Consider the following 22473-nt stretch of genomic DNA (forward strand, 5'->3'; position numbering starts at 1 on the left):
GGCAGATGGCTTCTTTACCATTGAGCCACCAGGGAAGCCTTGAAAGTTCCAACTTTCTAATTCCTGCCAATGAGCCCTCACCTTCCAAGAGTCACATCATTAACAAACAAACAAACAAAAAAGCATTCATGACTCTAGAGAATCCAAGGGTCTTAGAAGCTTATATGTCAGGAACCAGAGAATAGACCAAATATGGTAACCAAAATGGTCCTGGGACTTCCCTGTTGGCCCAGTGGTTAAGACTCTGCACTTCCACTGCAGGGGCCATGGGTCTGATCCCTGGTCGTGGAAGTAAGATCCTGCATGGCATATGGTACAGCAAAAAAAAAAAAGAAGTTCCTGTCACTGATCTCACCCAGGAAATTACTAGATGTTCAGGAATCAGGAGCAGAAAACAAATACGTATTTCTTCTTATGTCACAACTGATTAAGTAAATCATCAATTATGCATACTTTGGAATATTACACCAGCACTTTAAAAATGAGAGAGATCTGTAAGCACTGACGTTAGATAATCTCAAAAATAATGAAAAAGCACAGAGCAGAACAGTGTGCACACACACAGATATGCACATTTATCCATAACATGCACAAATATCCCCCAAGGGTATTCTAAAAACCAGGTGTCTTTGGTTGTCCTCAGGGAAAGGACTGGGTGTCTGGGATGGGAGAAAACTTTACATTTCACTTTATATCCTTTTGAACAGTTAGAATATTTTAGTGAGTATATGTATTATTTAAATAAAAACAATAAATAAACAAAATGCATGCCAAGATTGGGTCAGAGTCCCAGATTTTTCACATTTGAAAATGTTAGCAATTCATATTTATATTAGTACAATTCACAAAGTACTTCACAAGCACTATCTCAACCTGTGAGGCAGGCAGGGATTAGGGTAAAGGATCCATGCTTTTTCCTTCACAGGTACTTGCTTATTTGATCACTAAATATATGCACTCAACACAGGAGCACCTAAATATAAAGCAAATATGAACAGACATAAATGGATAAATTGACAGTACCACAATATAGTAGGGTGCTTTAAAACCCTACTACAGCAATAGACAGATCATCCAGACAGAAAATCAATAAGGAAACACTGACTTTAAATGACACATTAGATCAGAGGGACTTAATAGATATATAAATAATATTCCACCTCAAGGCAGCAGAATACACATCTTTTCAAGTGCACACAGAACATTCTCCAGGATAGATCACATGCTAGGCCACAAAATAAGTCTCAGGTAATTTAAGAAAAGTGAAATCCTATCAAGTATCTTTTCTGGTACAACGCTATGACACTAGAAATCAACAACATGTGAAAAACACTGCAAATATCACAAACACATGAAGGCTAAACAATGCACTACTAAACAACGAATGGTTCACTAAAGAAATCAAAGAAATAAAAACCTGAAAACCAAAAAAAAAAAAAAAAGAAAACATATGATACATATTCTATGGGTTGCAGCAAAGGCAGTTCTTTTTTTTTTTTTTTTTTTTGACAGTTCAAAGGCAGTTCTAAGAGGGAAGTTTATAGGGATACAAACTTACCTCAGGAAACAGAAAAAAAAAAATCTCAAATCAACAATGAAACAAACAAACAAAAAATCTCAAATCAACAACCTAACCTTGTACCAAAAGGAATTAGAAAAAGAATAACAACCCTCTCCCCAATTAGAAGAAAAAAAAATCAAAGAACAGAGCAGAAACAGAGACTAAAAAAACAATAGAAAAAAAAAAACAAAACAATGAAACTAGGAGCTGGTTCTTTAAAAAGACAAACAAAAAAATTGATAAACCATTAGATAGAGTCATCAAGAAAAAAAGAGAGGGCCCAAATCAATAAAGTCAAAAATGAAAAAGAAATTACAACTGATACTACAGAAATATAAGGGCTCATAGAGATTACTACTAACAACTATATACCAACAAAATGGATAATCTGGAAGAAATGGACAAATTCTTAGAAACATACAATCAAGACTGAGACAAGAAGAAATAGAAAATATAAACAGAACAATTAGCAGTAAGGAAGCTGAATTACTAATTTAAAAAACTCTCAACAAACAGAAGTCCAGAACCAGATGATTTCATAGGTGAATTCTACCAAACATTTAAAGAAGAATTAACATCTAGCCTTCTGACACTATTCTAAAAAACTGCAAATGAACAAACTCTTCTGAATTTATTCTACTAGGCAAGTACCACCATGATATCAAAGCCAGACAAAGATACCACAAAAAAAGGAAACAGGCCAATATCACTGATGAAGAACACAGATGCAAAATTCCTCAAAAAAAAATACTAGCAAACCAAATCCAACAATATATTAAAACAATCATACACCATGATCAACTGTGATTTATCCCAGGGATATATGAACAGTTCAACATTAGAAAATCAGTATGATATGTTACATTAATAAATTAAAGAATGAAATACGATCATCTCAATAGATGCAGAAAAAGCTTTGACAAAAGTCAACATTCATTTATTATAAAAACTCTCTAGAAAGTGGGCATAGAGGGAACAAACCTGAACATAAAAAAGTCATACATACATAAAAAAGGTCATACGTTGACAAACCCACAAATAAAATCATACTCGATGAAAAATTGAAAGCATTTCCTCTAAGATAAGGAATAGGACAAGGATGTCCACTCTTGCCACTTTTATTCAATATACTATTGTAAGTCCTAGTGACAGCAATCAGAGAAGAAAAAGAAATAAAAGGAATCCAAATTGGAAAGGATGAAGTAGAACTGACTGTTTGCAAAAGATGTGATACTATACATAGAAAATCCTAAAGATGCCACCAAGAAAATTATAGAGCTCATTAATGAATCTGATAAGACTGCACATACAAAACTAATACACAGAAATCTGTTGCAACTCTATACACTAACAACAACCTATCAGACAAAAATTAAGGAAACAATCCTATCAAATATCTTTTGATATATATCATAAGATGGACTGAAAGAGCTAATATTGTGAAAATGCCCATACTATCCAAAGCAATCTACATATTTGATGCAATCCCTATCAAAACAATGGCAATTTTCCCAGAACTATAACAAATAATTTTAAAATTGGTTCAGATCAGTTCAGTTCAGTTCAATTCAGTCGCTCAGTTGTGTCTGACTCTTTGCGACCCCATGGACTGCAGCACACCAGGCTTCTCTGTCCATCACCAACTCCCAGAGTTTACTCAAACTCAAGCCCATTGAGTCGGTGATGCCATCCAACCATCTCATCCTCTGTCATCCCCTTCTCCTCCTGCCTTCAATCTTTCCCAGCATCAGGGTCTCTTCAAATGAACCAGTTCTTCACATCAGGTGGCCAAAGTATTGGAGTTTCAGATTCAACATCAGTCCTTCCAATGAATAGTCAGGAGTGATTTCCTTTAGGATGGACTGGTTGGATCTCCCTGCAGTCCAAAGGACTCTCAAGAGACTTCTCCAACACCACAGCTCAAAAGCATCAATTTGTATGGAAACTCAAAAGACCCTGAAGAGCCAAAGCAATCTCGAGAAAGAGGACCAAAACTGGAAGTATCACGCACCCTGATTTTAAAGTATACTACAAAGATATAGTAATCAAAGCAGTGTAGTACTGGCACAAAAATAGACACAAAGATTAACAGAACAGCATCGAGAGCTCAGAAATAAACCCATGCACCTATGGTCAATGAACAAAAGGCAGTCTCTTAAGTAAACAGTGCTGGAAAAACTGAACAGATACATGTGAAAGAATGAAATTAGAACATTTTCTCACACCATACACAAAAATAAGCTCAAAATGGATTAAACGCCTAAAGGTAAGACCTGAAACTATAAAACTTATAGAAGAAAACATAGAACACTCTGACATAAATTATAGCAAAATTTTTTAAATCTAAGGTAAAGTAAGTAAAAATAAACAAATAGGATCTAATAAAACTTAAAAAACTTTTGCACAGCAAAGAAAACCATTGACAAAGTAAAAGGACAACCTACTGAATGGGAGAAAATATTTGCAAATGATATAACTAATAAGGGGTTAATATTCAAAATGTATGAACAGTTCATACAACTCACTGTAAAAAAAACACCCAAAGAATCCAATTAAAAAGTATACAGAAGACTTGAATAGACATTTTTCCAGAGAAGACAGGCAGATGGCTAACAGGCCCATGAAAATCAGATGCTCAACATGGCTAATCAAGGAAATGCAAATCAGAACCAAAATGAGCTACCACCTCACACCTGTCAAATGGCCCTCATCAAAAACTATAAATAAATATTGGTGAGATGTGGAGAGAAGGGGACCCTTGTACAGTGTTGGTGGGAATGTCAACTGGTAGAGCCATTATGGAAAACAGCATGGAGATTCCTCAAAAAACTAAAAATAGAATCACTATATGAACCAGCAATTCCACTCCTGAGTATGCATCAAAAACAAAACAAAACAAAACAATAACACTAATTTGAAAAGATACGTGTACCCCCATGTTCACTGAAGCATTATGTGCAATATGGAAGCAAACTAAGTATCTATCAACAAATGAATGGATAAAGAAGATGTGGTATAAACACAGTTTATATTGAAAATTGCTCAGCCTTGAAAACGAATGAAATTTTGCCGTTTGCGACAACATGGATGAACTTGGAAAGTATTGTGCTTAGTGAAATAAGTAAGACAGAGAAAGACAAATACTGTATGTTATCACTTATATATGGACTCTAAAAACTTAAACTAGTTAATATAACAAAACAGAAATAGACTCACAGATATTAGAGAATAAACTAGAGGTTATTGTGGGAAGAAGAAAGTGGGAAGAGGCAAGACAGGGGTAGGGGAGATACAACTACTACTATTATAAATAAGCTACAAGGATATATTGTACGGCACAGGGAATATAGCCAATATTTTAAACTATAATTGGAATATAATCTATAAAATTTTGAATCATAATACCTGAAACTAATCAACTATACCTCAATTTAAAAGATAGTCTGTGATCAGAATGTTTTAGAGCAGAATTTTATTAAACCAGCAGTACATTTATTCTTTAAAAAGAAAAAAGAAAAAGATGAGGCATGCTATGTGTCCAAATTCCTGCCGAGTAGAAGATCAGAGCTGGGACTGGAGCCCAGCCCTTCCTTCACTGCTCCACAGCTTATTCTAATAATATCAGGCGCTTGGGCTACAGAGGTGGAGGTTTTCACTCTCTCGTTTTCCAACATAGCACATCACTCAGTGCTGGTGCAGACTTGGGAGGCAGATGTGACGAGAAGCAGGAGTCCAGGCTTGGGCTTTGAGACAGGAGCTACATGTCACAGGACCTACTGAGCCCTTGAAATTAGCCAGTCTGAAATGAGATGTGCTCTAAATGTTAAATGCACACCAGATTTGGGAGACTTTGAAGATTCTGTTTAATGTGTTAAGATATGTTGAAGAAAATGTAAAAGAGCTCATTAGTAATTTTTATATTGATTTTATGTTGAAATAATATTTTAGACATATTAGGTAAAACAAAATATATTGTTAAAATGAACTGTGCCTGTTTCTTATTTTTTCTTTATTTTTTAAGGTAACCACCAGAAAATTTAGAATGGCATATGTGGCTTGTGTGTGTGCGGCTCACATTATAATTGTTTTGGATACCACTGGTTTAGACCATCACTCCTCCACCCTCTCCAGAAAAATCCTATACCTTTGAGTTTGGTCCACCCTCATCCATGTGAGTGCTCTGTTCCCCCAGACTTTCTTCTTCATTCTTCCAACAGGCAGAAACCTGCCGCGAGGTCCGGCATCAGCCCCCATGCCTCCAGCACCCTCATCTACAAGAACCTCCTCCCTCTCCTCGGCCGAGGTTCTTCAAACTCTAGCGGCCTCTCTCTTTTCACCACCCGTGCCTGGCGAAACCCCCGGCCTGGGTCAAGCGCTCCTCACTTCCTCTCTGCCCAGACTGAGGCCTCAGCAGTCAACAGTGGACAGAGTCCACAGCAGGCAGCCTCCAGGGCAACGGCGCAGTGTTCCCTCGCGACGGCCCTCCAGACTGCCTTACTGCACTTCTCAGGCAAATTCACGCCTCCTTTCTCCATGATTATTATGAGCAGGTTCCCCCAGTGTCTCCGGACCTCCAAATTCCTCCTCATTCCCAGCAGATAACCTTGTCCATCTGGGACACTGCAGAGCACCCTTTCCTGCTTGAAATGCCCTGTGGCTTCTGGGCCACTGTATTCACCCGGGGCTCTTCTCAGTTCCATCTTGATTGCAGAGTGGAAATGCCGCCCTTCTCTCCAGATGCCCAGCAGGCACACCTGCCTGTGGGGGCAGAAGGTGGCAGAGGCTGGCTGGAGAAAGCCCCGGAATCTGAAGACCCCAGTCTTGTTTTGGCTGCGCCAGGCCCTATCTGGGCCACTGTGCAAATCCCCTCCCTCTCTGAGCATCCCTTCCTCATTTGTAACTAAGGATCATCACGGCTTGGCTTCAGTGCTTCAGTCTTTTAAAAAGCCCACACACATGAGGGAGCTTGAGCATCAGGAACAATCCCAAGGGCACAGGGGAGCTCCCTTTTGTGATTTTTCATCCAGACTTAATCCGGTCTCCTCTCATTCAACAAGCATTTGGGAAGGAAGTGAAGGGGTCTAACACTGATGGAGCACCAACCCAGAGTCACACACGCCACACCCAAGTTCACCATTCGCTACTTGGCTAATCAACTACTCTGCATCCAAACAGCGCCACCCAACCTCTTCTCAGAGCCCCGCAGAGAGGGCCTGCAAACCCACTTCCCCTGTCACAGGAGGCTGAACCCAGGTGAACCACCTGATCTAATCTAGTTATTATCAATCTGTGAATATTAGACCATTTGGGGAAGCTTTTAAAAAGCCTACCTTGGACTTATGAGTTCAGAATTTTTAGGGGTAAGACCAAAGCCTCTGTGCTTTTTAAAAGTCCCTATGTGATCGCAGAGTGCAGCCAAAACTGGAAACCACTGAGCGAATCCACACTAAAGGCTTAGCAGCTGAAGTGCAGATCCACTTCCTACGGGCATTAACAATGCCTAAACCAAAAGAATGAAGGGCCATTGTGTGAAAAGGAATGCTTGAGACCCCGTGACAGTCTCAGCAAGATTTCTGGGGGAAATGGACTCTTTCTGGCATCAGTCAAATTTGATTGTGTCCAGTCCTATTTCTAGAAATGCTTGGGGTTAGGAAGGAAGAACAGGTGAGCTAAGCAACTCTGTAAAGTGAAGGTTCCCAACGTCTGTCTGTGGGCTAAGTCTCTTCCGACTCTGACTCTTTGCGACTCTATGGTCTGTAGCCTGCTAGACTCCTCTGCCCATGGGATTCTCCAGGCAAGAATACTGGAATGGGCTGCCATTTCCTCCTCCAAGGGATCTTCCTGATCAGGGATCAAACCTGCGTCCCCTGCGGTTCCTGCATTGGCAGGAGTATTCTTTACCACTGAGCCACCTGGGAAGTCTGAATGAAGTTTAAGGGAGTCAATACATATAAGGAGCTAATCATAGTTTCTAATACTTGGTGACCATTCAATAATATTAAAGTGAATATTATTTTCTTTAAAGATAATTCTCTTTCTTTAAAGATAATTCTCTTTTATTAAAGAGAATTCTTTGAAGATGCCCTGAATTGCTTATTGAGGTAGTTAGCTCCCCATCCTCAGGGGTATGTAAGCAGAAGCTGGAGTTGTACCAGGGACTGAAGCACTAAAGCTGAGGCTGGGAGCTGGAGTGTTGAGTGAAGGAGGCTCACTCTTCCAGCCCAAATTACATAACAAGTTTAGAACTTGAATCAGCATTTGTAAATCTGATTCACTTGCAGAAGTGTGGCAAGAATTGGGTGACCTGAATTTCCTCCCTGTGGAATTCCTTCTGGAATCTTTTTAACTTAAGCAAGAGCCACCCTTGCTGGAAAGCTGAACACTTTTCGGGACAGCCACAGGCTACAGTCACATCACTGCTATGTTTCTACTTGGAGGTCAAGAAAGCCAGGTATGGCGGAGGTGTTGCTTGCCCCTGGCCAGCCGTGGAGAGTGAGGTGCCCCTGGGTTTTTGCAGAGCTGGGCTGCAGGACTTACAGTGGGCCTGAGCCAGGGGCCGGCCTGGGAAACTGGGAGGAGGCGCCTCCTCGGACACTTCTGTGGAAACGTGTGTGCAAACAGGAGCATGAAGGCAGAGATGAGGTGCTGACCTCCAACAGTTCTTCTGGGAGGACTTCCCAGGATGCCTGAAGGCACTTGAGAGACGGGTGCAGAGTGATCAAAAGACAATTCAGACGCGCGAGTGACTGGGTACTCTGGCGAGAGGACACAGCTTCTGCTTCAGTGAGACTGAGGCCAGCCCTTCTCCAGCCCACAGGTCCTAAACATCAGTTCTTCCAGGGAGCCTTCTGCAGTCGCTCAACGCCAGGGGGCTCCAGCTCTGGCTCGCCGCAGCTCCGGGTTACTCTCTATCCACTTAACCCAGTCCGCTGTAATTTCTTATTTTTTGGCCACGTCACATGGCATGCGGACCTTCCCCGGTCAGGGATCGATCCTGTGCCCCTTGCAGTGGGCCACCAGGGAAATCCCCACTGTAATTGCTCTTGATTAATGGTCCATCCTCCTAGATCAGCTGTCAGCTACAAGCCCAGGGGGCTAGTCTACCTTGTTTTCCATGGATTCCCCAAGGCCTGGCACAGTACCGGGCACTGTGGGCTTCCCATAAACACATGATGAAAGAATGAAGGTCTTTAGGCAAGTCCCTCAATCTCTCTGAGCCTCAGTTTCCCCATCTATAAAATGGGGACTCATAGTCCCCATTGGCAGGATTACTATGAAGAGGGCTTCCCAGGTGGCATTAGTGGTAAAGAACCAGCCTGGCAGTGCAGAAGACATAAGAGACACAGGTTCAGTCCCTGGGTCAGGAAGATCCCTTGGAGGAGGGCACAGCAACCCACTCCTGTATTCTTGCCTGGAGAATCCCCATGGACAGAGGAGACTGGGGGGCTATACAGTCAGTAGGGTCGCAAAGAGTTGGACACGACTGAAGTGACTTAACATGCATGCACGCATGCATGGAAGGCAGCAGTTAACAGTGCTTGGTACAAAGTATGTGATCGATAAATAGTCACAGGTATGGCGCCTGTGGTCTCATTGTTAAAAAACAATCGTAAACACTTGGGAGGTACTGGTTTTTCTTCTCTTCTTGGCTGGAGGCTGTTAGTGATCTCTCTAAAGCCACCTGGCTGTGTCTCCTCTGAAAGACCCAAGAACCCTGGCCTCACCCCCTTTTCCTGCCCCATTGCCCAAGACTCGTCACCTCTCCCCAGTTGCTGTTGCACAGACTGTGGCCCACTCCCCCTGCAGCCTTGCCTCTGTAACTCGGCTGATATCACCCTCCCCTTACTAAGGTTTCTGCTCACTGGAAGGGTCCATTCTGACTGTCCCCTCCTCTGCCAGGCCCAATCAGCCCACACAGGGCAGCTCCCAGCGGGCCTTCTGTTCAGGCCAGGAGAGGGAGTGCCCCCGCTGGAAGGAGCAGGCGAGCACGCAGTTCGGTCTGGATCGCAGGCACCCCGGCAGGGTGCGACCTGATGGACGGTTCACTCAGACTGAGGTGCTTGGGCTGAGCTGACAGTCTACCTGCATAAAGGAGCCAGTTCTGGTTGAAGGTGGTTGAAGGACCCCTGGCCGCCCATCCCAAAGCATGTGGAGGGCTTGCTTGATGGTGAGAGAGAGGGTCTGGTGCCCCGCTTCTGGGCACCGGCTTTCAAAAGGAATGCGCCCCAGCCCCACAGTAAGCCTGGGCCGGGAGCCCTGCCACAGGCCCGACAGCACACCGCGGGGGCGCCCCACGGGGTCCCTGGCCCGTCCGCTGCGGAGGACTCACATCTGACCCCCGGCGCTGCTGTAAGTCTCTCAGAGGAACTACTCCGGCACCCAAGATCCAAGACTCTCCCAATCCCATTTCTCTAGACAATTTATCAGACTGAATTTGAAGAAACTGACCAGGGCTGAAAAAGCTGATCTAACTAAGGCACTGCCAGTGGCTACTGGCCCCAAGGACGAGAAGATGGTGCTGCAGTGTCTGCGCCCACTATTCCTGTTGCTCAGAACCTGCTCCTCCCGCTCGCCTGGCTTCCTCCTACTGTGACTTCGAGGCTGCTGCTTCAAGAAGCCTCCTTCCAGCTCTCAGCTGAATGCCTCTCTCATACTCCCGGGGCATCTGACCGCCGATCATCCGGGCAGGACCCGACCCTCCCCGCCGGATCACATGATTCCCGCTGCAGGGACCATGCTCACTGTCCCTTGCTCCTGGCACACTGCCCCTTCCTCACTAGGTGCTCAGCAACCGTTTACTAAACCAAACCAAACTTCAAAGCGAAACATTCTTGTCTCCTGACCTAAGCCTGGTGGCAGAGTGTCCGTGGGTTTGTCAGGATTAAACTACCAGTAAGGGAGAAGCAAGACTCTCCTGCACACAGTGGTAGATGCTCTGAGAATGGAAGATGGGAGAGGGGCGCACACTTCCTGCCAGGCTGTTTCCTTGAGACAAGAAGGGGGGGGCCTAGGCATCTGTAGGTCTTACAAGCCTTCCAGAAGGTTCTTATGTGCAGCCCCGGTTGAGAACCACGAGCCCAGCCCACCCTCCTGGCCCCGTGCGCTCAGAGAAGGAAGGTGACCCAATATACAGGGCTTACTGCCAGCACTGGGACCAGATCTCCGGCCCTACCCTTCCCAGCGGGGGACTTCCTGGAGGCTCCAGAGCCGTGGGCTTCCTCTGGGGTCCAGATGGTATCAGCCTGAGCTGCCCCCAGGGATGTGCCTCCGCAGGGACAGGCCATTGAGCTTCCTGAACCACAGAGAGCAGCAGGAATATTCTGTGCTCATTTGATGGTCTGGCATGCCCCTTGCCCTTTGCCCACAGGGCTGACCGGTGCCTTCCCAGCCCGGCAAATCAGTTACAGAAGAAAATCATTGCCCTACGTTATACTTGCCAACTGTGCCTCTCTCCTATTCCCATTTCTGCCGGATAGATAAATACTTTCTTAACCCGAGCTTATGTTCTAGGAAAAACCCAGGTGCAGGCAGACGAGGGTCCTGAGAGCACAGGCTATGGGGGTGCAGCATCAGTGGGTCTCGGATGGGGGACCAGTTAAATCCCCAGTAAGTGCTTGCTGAGGCAACAACCTTACTGCTCCTGTCACTTGGCACGCCCAGACCGTGTCAGGCTCCATAAGGATCGTCCTCCTAGCTTCTGAGCACCTGCTATATGCCTGGAGCTCTCTTCTCCACCCCGTCCTTCCTTCAAGACCCAACCTCAGCTTCTCCATCCCACCCTCCACAGAGGAGGATGCTTCCTGCCGACTGTGATGGACAGAAGCAACACGCATTCTCTTGGGAAGAACTCAACTTCAGTCCAGGCCCACAGAGATTACAGCAAAGCTACTGACTTATAATATGCGCTGTGAGTTTAGATACATCAGAATACTGAAAGGAAAAGAAGCCTGAGAGCAGATGGAAGAAGTAAGTGGCCTGAAGCCCCGGGGACAATGGAGAGAGGAGGGTCTCCTGACTGCAGCCCCTTCCCAGCCCAGCACGGAGTAGCCTCAGGACTCTCTTGGAGACCAGGGATGAAGCCAGTAGGGTGACTTTCTGGTGATGCTGCCCCTCCCTCAACAACTGCAGTGTAAGCCCCAGGCATCTCTGAGCACCACCGCCAGGGGAGGCATGAGGAGAGGGCACCCGTCAGCCTGGCTCGCCCTCCACACGACGTCACGTCAGCAGCGCCGCATTCACCCTGTATCAGGGCTCTGCTCTCCCCATGGGAAGGGCTGCCAGCTGCAAGATGCCATGTCTTGGACGGGCTAGCTAAGGAGAAAGTAGATATGGATAAGACATACGTATGGTGTTAATAGTTGAGAGGAATGAGCAAGATCTCGGCTATAAAGGTGGACAGAGCTAAAAAAAAGATTGCTGTGAAAAGTAAGCTGCTGAGTAACAAGCACAGCATGATTCCATTTTTTACTGCATTTTTTAAAAGCATACCCAAGCACCACTCTTGTGGGTGGGTATGTTTATAGGTATGCAAGACCATTGTCTATAAATCAGAGAGAGCCCACACCTCATCGGTCAGTTTTGCCTGGGTCAGTGGGGCGCCCCTTACGTGCTCAGTAACAATACTCGTGTGCCAACACGGACGGCCGAGCAGCTGCCAGCGGGGCCGTGTCCTGCAGTGATGGAGCCTGGGGTCTCCCCAGGGGATTCTCCCTAGGCCGGCCCTCCCTTCCCGCCCGCCCCACGCCACCTCCAGCTAAGCCGGAACCATGGCTCCACGTGGCTGTGGCCGCCCCGGACTCCCCGTCGGTCCCCAGGCCGAGCTCCGGCCCCCACTGATCCTCCGTTCTCCTGGGCTCTGGCCAGGAGCGACTCAGCAGTGCCAGCTCCTCCACCCCGGCTCCACCCTGGGAAAGCGGGGATGTGAAATACTTGTGTGTATGTTCATGTGTGCACATGTGTGAGTGGGTGTGGGTGCGTGCTAGGGGAGCAGGCTGCTTTTTAGAAGCTGGGGTTGAAACGCAGGCAGCAAGCTGACTTGGCTCAGGCCACCAACTAAATTGTTCTACTTAACAACCGGCCCTACTATGTAGGTTTATATCCTAGGATAAACTACAATGGAAAAGAATATTTAAAAGAGAATGTATATATATGTATAAACTGAATCACTTTGCTATATGGCAGAAATGAACAAAACATTGTAAATCAACTGTACTTCAGTTAAAAACAACCAACCAACAACGAAAAAACCCAAGGCATTCCTACTCGAGTCTTGGATCATCTGCATCCAGATGAGCAGGCACTGATACTCAGAGGCCTGATGGCTAACTTCCGGTGCTGAGAGATGAGAAAGGAGATGAACAAGGTCCTGGAAAAGCACTCTACCTGGCCAGGTGCAGGTGACCTGCCAGCCTTCAGGGCTTTTAAGGCCCTGTCTCAGTCAGCTTGAGCTGCTATAACAAAACACCGTGAACCAGGGGCCTAAACAACAGACATTTACTCCTCACAGTTGTGGAGGCTGGAAAGCCCAAGGTCAAGGTGCCAACAGACTCAGTCCTCGCTGAGGGCCCTCCTCCCGGCTTGTAGACGGGCACCTTCCTGCTGCACTGTCATATGCAGAGAGGGGGATCCGTGGTCTCTCTCTCCTTAGAGAGACACCAACCCCTCACAGAAGTCCTACCCTCATGACTTCAACTCTAAACTTAACTGCCCCCTCAAGGCCCCACCTCCACATACCATTACATTGGGAGTTAGGGCTTCAACATAATGGCTTTCTGGGGGGACAGAAACGTTTAGTCCACAACAATCTGTCCCTGGTCCCCCAAAACTCATGCAATGAATTCCTGCATGCAAAATATATCAATTCCATCCCAACAGTTCCCAAAGTCTTAACTCATTTCTCCTTCAAATCTAAAGTCTCATCTATAATAAATCAGACTGGGTTAGACTTGAGATATGATTCTTCTTGAAAGAAAATTATTCTCAGCTGAGAACCTGTAAAACCAGATAAGTTATGTGCTTCCAAAAATGCAGCAGTGGAACAAGCATAGTATATAAACTCCCATTCCAAAAAAAGGAGAGATCAAAAGGAAGAAAGGAGTGACAGGTTCCAGGTGAGTCCAAAACCTAGTAAGATAAATCCATTAGCCCTTAAGGTTCACTCATAATCCTCTGTGGTGCCAGGCTCTGCCTTCAGGACCCACTGAGGCAGGGGTCACCTCACCCCTGCAGCTCTGCTGGACATCTCCAGGCCCCCCGGAGTGCTCAGCAAAACCTCCACCTTGCCTGTTGAAACCAATACCCCGCCCCCTCACCCCATATTTGAAACCAAGGAGACAACTCTGATGCTGACTGCATTGCCTTCATTCTTTTCTTATTCTGAAAAATAGCATACACAGCTAGACAGCGATACTGTCAGCCCTGCAGGATCCATCAAGTCCGATGGCCTCCCCTCACTTCCCTCTGTCTTCACCCCTGCAGTTACACTGGAGTTGTTCCTGCTGGGGGGCTGATTCGGCCCATGGTTCACACCCAGGCTAGTCTTATCAAACAGTGGCTTGTCATAGTCTCTGTGCTCTCTTCTGAACATGCTCTCTTTTTTATAACACAGACAGGTTGCCAATTTTCCACATCTTTAAGTTCCTTTTCCTTTTTGCTTAAGAATTCCTTCTTCAAGCCATTTTTCTCTTCTTGCATTTTACTCTGAGCAGACAAGGGGAACCAAGCTGCTCCTTCAACACTTCGCTTAAGAATCTTCTCAGTTAAACCAGAATTGAAAGAGAAATGTGTACCCCAATGTTCATCGCAGCACTGTTTATAACAGCCAGGACATGGAAGCAAATAGATGCCCATCAGCAGACGAATGGATAAGAAAGCTGTGGTACATATACACCATGGAATATTACTCAGCTATTAAAAAGAATGCATTTGAATCAGTTCTCATGAGGTGGATGAAACTGGAGCCTATTGTACAGAGTGAAGTAAGCCAGAAAGAAAAACACCAATACAGTATACTAATGCATATATATGGAATTTAGAAAGATGGTAATGATAACCCTGTATGTGAGACAGCAAGAGAGACACAGATGTATTGAACAATCTTTTGGACTCTGTGGGAGAGGGCAAGGGCAGGATGACATGGGAGAATAGCATTGAAACATGTAAATTATCATATGTGAAATGAATCGCCAGTCCAGGTTTGATGCATGATACAGGATGCTCTGGGCTGGTGCACTGGGATGACCCAGAGGGATGGGATGGAGAGGGAGGTGGAAGCGGGGCTCAGGATGGGGAACACATGTACACCCATGGCGGATTCAAGTCCTCCATACATGGCAAAACCAATACAATGTTGTAAAGTAACATAAATAAATAAATTAAAAAAAAAAAAAAGAATAGAAAGCCCAGAAATATATCCCTTTAAATACAGTTAACTGATCACTGACAAAGAAGCAAAGGCAATACAATGGAGCAAAGATAGTCTCTTCAACAAGTGGTCCTGGAAAAATCGGACATCTATATGCAAAAAAAAAAAATGCATCTAGACACATATATTATTAAAAAAAAAGAATCTCCTCAGTTAATTATCTAATTTCATCATTCCCAAGCTCCACCTTCAACGGGAACTCTGGAACATGAACACGGCTCAGCCAAGTTCTTTGCCACTTTCTAACAAGGATCACCTTTTCCCTGTTGTCCCATAATTTGTTCCTCATTTCCAACCTCACCAGAACAGCACTTAGAGTCTGTATTTCTAGCATGTACTTCAAAACTCGTTCAGAATTCTACCCTAAGCAGTTCCAAAACTGCTTCTACATTTTGGGGGTATTTATGACATCAACACTTTTTTACCTCTGTCTTAGCTTGGGCTGCTGTAACAAAATACTATTGACTAGGTGGCTTAAGGAGCATAGCTCTGGAGGCTGAGACAGCCAAGATCAAGGTCCCAGCAGATCTGGAGGACTTTTTTCCTTCCCTGCAGACAGCTGCTGTCTCGCTGTGTCCTCCCGAGGCAGCAAGAGAGGAGGTGTCTCTTCCTCCTGGTGGGGACCGCAACATCATGACCTCCTCTAAAACCTAATGCCTTTCAAAGGCTGTTAGGGTTTCAACATGGGAATTTCGGGGACACAAGCATTCAGTCCATAACGGTCGCATTCACAGAGTCACAGAGAAAAGGCTTCACGTGCAGGGTGGGTGGGTGGGTGTGTGTGTGTAAGCTTGTGGCACGTGTTTTCACGCAGGCTTCAGTGTCAGTGATGCATATCTGGCTTTCTGGGTGGAGGCTTTGGACAGAGGCTGCAGAAGAAGAGAATGGAGGGAGCTGGTGAGAGGGCAGAGCCCCCCTCCCCGCGTCATGGGGGCTGGCCTGGAAACATAGCCCCCTCAGGCAGGGGCACAGGGCAGACAGCGGCTAGCACTGGGCAAGTGCTAGGGACTTGCCTTCCTGCAGTTTACAGCTCTGCAGCCGTCGCTCCTCAGTGGAGAACTGCAAAACATTGACCCTTCCTCCCGGTTTTGCATGCGTTTCCCCTTCATCTAGGATGCCTGTGTCCCGCTGTCCCACTCCCGGCCGCTCTGTCCATCTGTCACTGGGTAGGCACAGCTCCCTTTGGGAGCCTTGGTCTAATTCCCCACGTCTGGGATCTGAGCCTCTAGAGCTTCCAGAACTTTGGCACTCCCTGCCTCTCAGGACTGGCCACTCCCAGCCAGCACTCTTGCCTGCTTGTCTGAGAGCAACGCTGTGAACCACAGAACCCCCAGTACCGCTGTGGCCTGCTTCCTGGAAGCAGAGGGGGCCGTGAATGAGTGAGAGAATAAATGGACTCCGCACTGCGGTGAACGGCTGACCCCTGAACGTCAGGGACAGCTGTACAGATGTTACATGTTGGAGGGGTGCAAAATGATAGAAAAGGTCACTGCGACGCCAGACGCACCCACTCATCTGATGGACTAACCTGCTTCCTCCTCCACAGACAGCCAGAGGCACGCGGCCCCTACCGGTCTTTGTGGGTTCCTGGGATTCGCGGCCTTCGAAGCTGGGCTGTAGCCGGAGAGGTGTAAGGGTCAACCGTGCCACGGTAACCCGGGTTTAAATACTAACTCTATCACTGCCTAAGTGGCGGCAGCTGTGCCTCAGTTTCCTCACTTGTGAAACAGGCATGAGAGCGGCACTTTTTCATTCCCTTTGCGGCGCAGCAGAAGCTGACACAGCAGTGTAAAGCAACTACACTCCAGTGAAAATCAAGGGAAAATAAGAAGAGTGGCACTTTTTACAGAGTGGCTCTGAGGATTCAATGACAGACGTGCCGTCAAGCCCTGGCGACAGTGAGCGCAAAGGTGCTTAGTAAGCAGCGGCTCTGCCTAGAGGTCCTCCCCCGCCCGCGGCCCTGCGCCGGTCATTCTGGAAACGTCGGGTGAGTAATCTGTAAAATGGGAATGATCATAAGGGGAATGACTAAATGAGAAGGTGCAGCTGCGCTCTGATCTGGGGTCTGGGCCCCCGAGGTCCAGCCATCTGAACCCTCTGCCCGCGGCGGAGCGGCGAGGGCCATCTCCAGCCTGAGGAGTTCAGACAGACCCCAACCCCAGCCCCGACCCCCTTTCCTCTCTGAGAGGGTCTGCTGGGGGTTCCTCTAAGAGGTGGGGGGCCTAAAGAACCAGGGACCAGCGCTGGGGACCCGAGGAGGCGCGGAGGGAGAGGGGCCCCCATAGCAGGGGCGGGGCGCGCGTGCGCCGGGGGTCAAGGATGCCAGGGCCGCCGCCGGGTTCTTCCAAGAAAAAGAAATACAGAACGCAGCCGCGGAGACAGCCACCGGCAGCCGGCTCTCCCCCGGCGGCTTCCGGCTCCGATCGCGCCCGGGGCCGCTCCCCGCTCCAGGCCGCGCCCCGCCCCGCCGGCCGGTGGCCGCGACCCCCACCCGGGACGGCCCGCCCGGCCCGGCCCGGCCCGGCCCGGCCCGCGCTTACTCTGCAGACAGCGGGCGGCGGCCACGCAGAGGGCGAGGACTCCCAGCGAGAGGCCGCGGCTCCGCGTCCTCCCGCCCGGCGGCGGCCTCATGAGCGCGCCGGCCGCCCCGCACCGGCGTCCCGGGCGCGAAGGCGCGGCCCGCGCGCGCCCCGCCTCCTCGGCTGCGTCCCGCCGGCCCCGGAGGCAGATGCCGGGCGCTGGCCGTGCTCCCGGTTGAACCAGTTCCCTGGGAGCGGGCAAGGAAGAGGAGCGAGGAGGGAGGGAGGGAGGGAGGAGAGGAATGCACACACTCGGGGTAAATCATAGCAAATTATGTAGTCTCCTTACGTTCACACCCACTTTACTGGTGTTGATTCAGGATTCAGCTGGGCGGCAGAAGGGAGGGAAACTATTGGCTGTTGCCTGAGGGCCTAGAGGGACCGTCTAATGGCTCCATGAGAAACGAGGAGGCTTTCCAGAAAAGTGAAATGACAGTCTGGAATGAAAGGGATGAGAAAAGGATGAGGGAGCCTCAGGCTGCTCTGGGTGGAGCCGCTGGGCAGTCGTGATAGCTGTCCACCGGGTGCCATCCATGCATCTGAGCACCATCCATCCATCTGTCCATCTCCCACCCGCCACTCTTCCATCCACTATTTATCCAGCCGCCATCCACAACTCCGTTCATCCATGCATCCAAGATGTGTTCACCGAGAACCTATTTATTTGCACAGGGCCTAACACATGGTCAGTTCAGTCAGTCAGTTCAGTCGCTCAGTCGTGTCCAACTCTTTGTGACCCCATGAATCGCAGCACTCTAGGCCTCTCTGTCCATCACCAACTCCCGGAGTTGACTCAAACTCATTAACACATGGTAAATACTCATAAAACACTGATGGTGTACAAAAGGCTGGGAATACAACCATGAACAATATAGAAGTCTTTAGAAATCCTAGCAAGAGGTAGGGGCTAGAAAAACAAACAATTGCTGTACAGAGCATTTGTGTCTTTGATGAGGGAGTCCCAGGAGGCTACACAGACTCAGAGCAAGAGTAATTACCTGCCTGCATTGCAGGCAGATTCCTTACTGAGAAGCCGCCGTGAAGTTACCTGGACGAGGACAAAAGCCATCTTGCCAAGTACGATGATGGAGCAAAAAGATGGAAAGATAGAAGACCATGGCAGTCTGGCACACTTTCCTATCTCCTTCTTCTGGTTCCTAAGGGGGATTCCTCGCCCGTTTCACATGTTATTGGTGAGGCTGACTGTTGTGGTTCCCTGCCAACTGCCCCTGGGTGGGCTTGTGAGCCAGGCTGACCAATCAGAATATACTTTCAACCAACCAGTGTTTGGTGCAGGGATGGGTGAATTGAGCCCTCAGAGTATTTCGTGGGAATGATATGTGGTCATTGTTGGCATTGTTAAAATCAGAGGATATGAACCTGGGAACCCTGGGAATATTGGAAAGGCCCTGACTTACGCATGAAGCCAAGATGGCACAAACTAAGGTGGGAGCTGAGAAGAGAGATAGAGGCCCTGTGACGTGGTTTGAGCTCTGGGATTCTACACACTTGCCTTTGCCAGTTATGAACAGATAAATACCCTCTTTTGCTTCAAAAAATTAATGTTGGATTTCTGTGACATAAAACTTAAATCGTCCTGACTCATACAAGGGATCTTCTTGACAGTTTTCTGTTCTTTTTCATTCCATGTGAGGGGATTCAGGCATCACTTGTGTTCATTTACTTATTCATTAAACTCCCATCACCTCTGCCCCTGTTCCAGGCTACGTGGTAGGTCCTGCAGCTCCAAAGATGAATGACTCGTGGCTCCTGGTCCTGAGAAACTCAAAGTAGACAGTATGATCTGGACTGGGAAAAGCCTCCAGATATAAGAGCTCTTCCTGCTGAGGCCGAGATGGGAGCAGACTGGCTGTGTTGCCCACTGCCGTTTACCTGGCACCTAGCTCATGGCTGGTGCTTAATATGAATGAGAAAAATTGCAGTCTGAGAGGTATAAGAGAGAGGGAAGAATGTCATTAGATCGAGGGCTGATTAAGGCTAGAGTGACTCAGTGATGCTCTGAGTTCCAGTCCTACCTCTGTCACCCACCAGCTCTATGGTCATGGAGAGGTAACATCTGCTCTCTGCCCCTCGGAGGGGTCAGGCTGTAGCAGAAATGCTCAACCCTGTCTGCACATTAGGTAGGAAAAAAGCACTACGACCTGGGCCTCACTCTAGTTCAATTCAATCATATTTTCTGGGGTGGGGCCCCGGCATTACTGTTCTTTGAAAGCTCACTGGATGATTCTAATGTGCAGCCAGAGTGGAAAACCACTGCTCTAGGTTAGTTAGAAGCTTCTTGTGTCATATTTAATGACACTTTAATCTGAATCTATCATCCTTTACTTAGAGTAGGATTTCACAGAGGGGAGGAGCATGATAGCATGAGTTCATTTAAGCCATGATTATATCTGCTGTTTCATTTGTTCATTCTCTCTCTCCATCCCTCCTTCCCTCCCTTTCTTTCCTTTTACAATTATTAGTTAAGTGCCTACAAGGTCCCAGGCATGGCAATAAATCTGGTTGAGGCAGAGAGGAAGAATAGGGAAGAAAACTAGAAAAGCATGTTGGGACTAAGATTTGAGAAGTCTGTATACTGATACTGGGGGATTCCTTGGTGGCTTAGTGGTAAAGAGTCTGCCTGCAATGCAAGAGATGCAGGAGATATGGGTTTGACCCCTGGGTCAGGAAGATCCCCTGGAGGAGGGCAAGGCAACCCACTTCCAGTATTCTTGCCTGGAGAATCCTATGAACAGAGAAGACTAGTGGGCTACAGTTGGCAGCCAAACCATCAGACATGGCTGAAGAGACTAGGCACACACACACACCAATACTGAGGACACTTGTTTTTTCTATAAGGATATAATTCAAGATTCATAGTGAGTATGAAATGTAGTCTTCTCCTTTGCAATCTTTGACATATACTTTATCCTTGAGGTATTTGGTAATTCTTCTCACCAATCAATCACTTGGTTTAAAAAGAAAACCCACCAGAGTTTATTTTCTCAAAACCTTAGGAGCCATTCTTCACTTCCAGTAGAAGCAAATGATGTGTGTTTATAGTGACCTAGCTTTATGATAGCCATATATCCTCAAACAATTCTCATGTTCAGAGACAGATCTGATTTTTAATATACTATTCTGTTGTTCCTGTAAGGACATATGAATTTGTGAGACCACATATCTTCATGTTTGGCTCTGAAAAATTGGTCATCACATTCAGATAACCTGTAAGTTCTGGGGTTTGTTTGTTTTTTGGTCTGCTTTGAAAATATTATTGTTTATTGTGTACATGGTGTTAGGGTGCCAGGCAGGTGGTTGAGCTGGGAGGGAATTGTGTTGAATGCTGCAGTATGAAAGACCTGTACAAATCTTTATTAAAATTGGTTGCTTTGAGCTGAGCTTTTATGGTGTCTTAAGCTTCCTAAGCTGAGCTGATATGTATTCCCCGTGTCACCCTGCAGCCCCATGTAGGCCAAGACTTTTAAGAGGGTAGATCCAAAATGAAATTCTTTTTCTCCCTTGAGAACTTGGCTGATCCAAACTGCCTATACCACACAGCTTGTGTTAGCTTCTATGACAAGGAGTTGTGGAGTTGTGATGCAGACAGGCCTTGTTCCCTGTTAGCTTATGGTCCCCTTAGGGATGAATACCGAAACTTAATCTCTTAATATCTCTCCTACATGATAATAGTGCTTCTGGGGAGCACACTGGGTAAGAACTCTGGCTCTGGAGTCAGACAGATGCAGGAAAAGCCCAGCTTTTCCACTTCTAGCTGTGTGACCTCAGGCAAGCTGTTTAGAATTTCTTTCCAGCAGTTTCCTTCTCTGTAAAATGGATTCTGATATTCCTACTCAGTAATGCTGCTGGGAGAGTCAAATAAAACGCAGTCGTGAAGTGGGATGGTTGCAGGGGAACCCCTGATTCACGTCAGTTATTATCACCGCGTCCAGCGTCCAGCGCTGTGATGATAGGTGCTTGGCAACTGAACACATTTCTCTGGTGGGTTCATGCTTTTTAGTCTTGATCTCTAAGACTATACTTCTTGTTGGGGGAGGGTGTAATTTCCTTGGTTCTGTCTTGCCGCAGCAAAAATCTGAAGTGACGGATGGATCAGTGTTACAGCTCGGTATTACAGCTCAGTTTTATTTGGTAAGCAAAGGAAAATACATCCTCAAAGCATGAGGGCGGGCCGACCCAAGAGACGTGAAGAGAAGAGAAGAGAAGCAAGAGGCCCAATTTTGGCTCCTCTTTTTATGTTTTTCTCTTCCCCCTGAGCCTGCCCTATGTAAAGCGGGCTAGCCTGGAGGGGTGTTTGCTTTACCTGAGATTCTCACTCCGATCCTTGGACCTTCCTTTGTTCTATTTTCACGGGCTTTGCCCTTCTTTGTCTTTTAGCCACCACCATTCTAGACTCCTTTTTCCTGTTCTAACTACCTAACACTCCTCAAAGGCAGAGGTCATTTCTCCCACATCTTCTCTGGGCTGTCTCTTCCTGCATGGCACCCAGTACAAGGAAGGTGTTCAACAGATATGTGGTGGATGGCAAAAGTCTGATCCTAGCTTAGCTGTTCTATTACAGAAATGATTTCATATCTCTGGGTCTCAGTTCCTTCACTGGTAAAAATGAAGGGTTAGCCATCGAGTACAAGGTCTGGAGCAGATGCCATGTGCTTGATTCCAGAATATGATCTGCAGGAGGTTTTCAGTCAAAAATAACAAAACAAACACATAGATTAGAAAAACAAGTAACAGTTTTCCTGAATTAGTTAGCATTTCTGAGCTAGTTGACTAGCAGGATCTGACATCATCGTTAGGTACCAGGATGAGCTGGATATCTCACATACAGGATGGGAATTGACCTAGTCAAGTCTAATTTCAATAAAAGTCAATGAAAAAGCCACAAAGTC

The 22473-nt window shown here is 46.9% G+C and overlaps 1 protein-coding gene across 1 annotated transcript in view; it reads right to left on the reverse strand.

Annotated features, from left to right (window-relative positions):
- VSTM5 (V-set and transmembrane domain containing 5) overlaps positions 1–17707 on the reverse strand; it is a 32444-nt gene extending 14737 nt beyond the window's left edge. Inside the window, exon 1 of the mRNA XM_043877023.1 lies at positions 17525–17707. Coding sequence (XP_043732958.1) covers positions 17525–17615 — 91 coding nt within the window. The 5' untranslated portion in view covers positions 17616–17707. The remainder of the gene's footprint in view (positions 1–17524) is intronic.
- Between the last annotated feature and the right edge of the window lie 4766 nt (positions 17708–22473).

This window comes from Cervus elaphus, chromosome 2, assembly GCF_910594005.1.
Source record: "Cervus elaphus chromosome 2, mCerEla1.1, whole genome shotgun sequence".
NCBI classification, from domain to species: domain Eukaryota; kingdom Metazoa; phylum Chordata; class Mammalia; order Artiodactyla; family Cervidae; genus Cervus; species Cervus elaphus.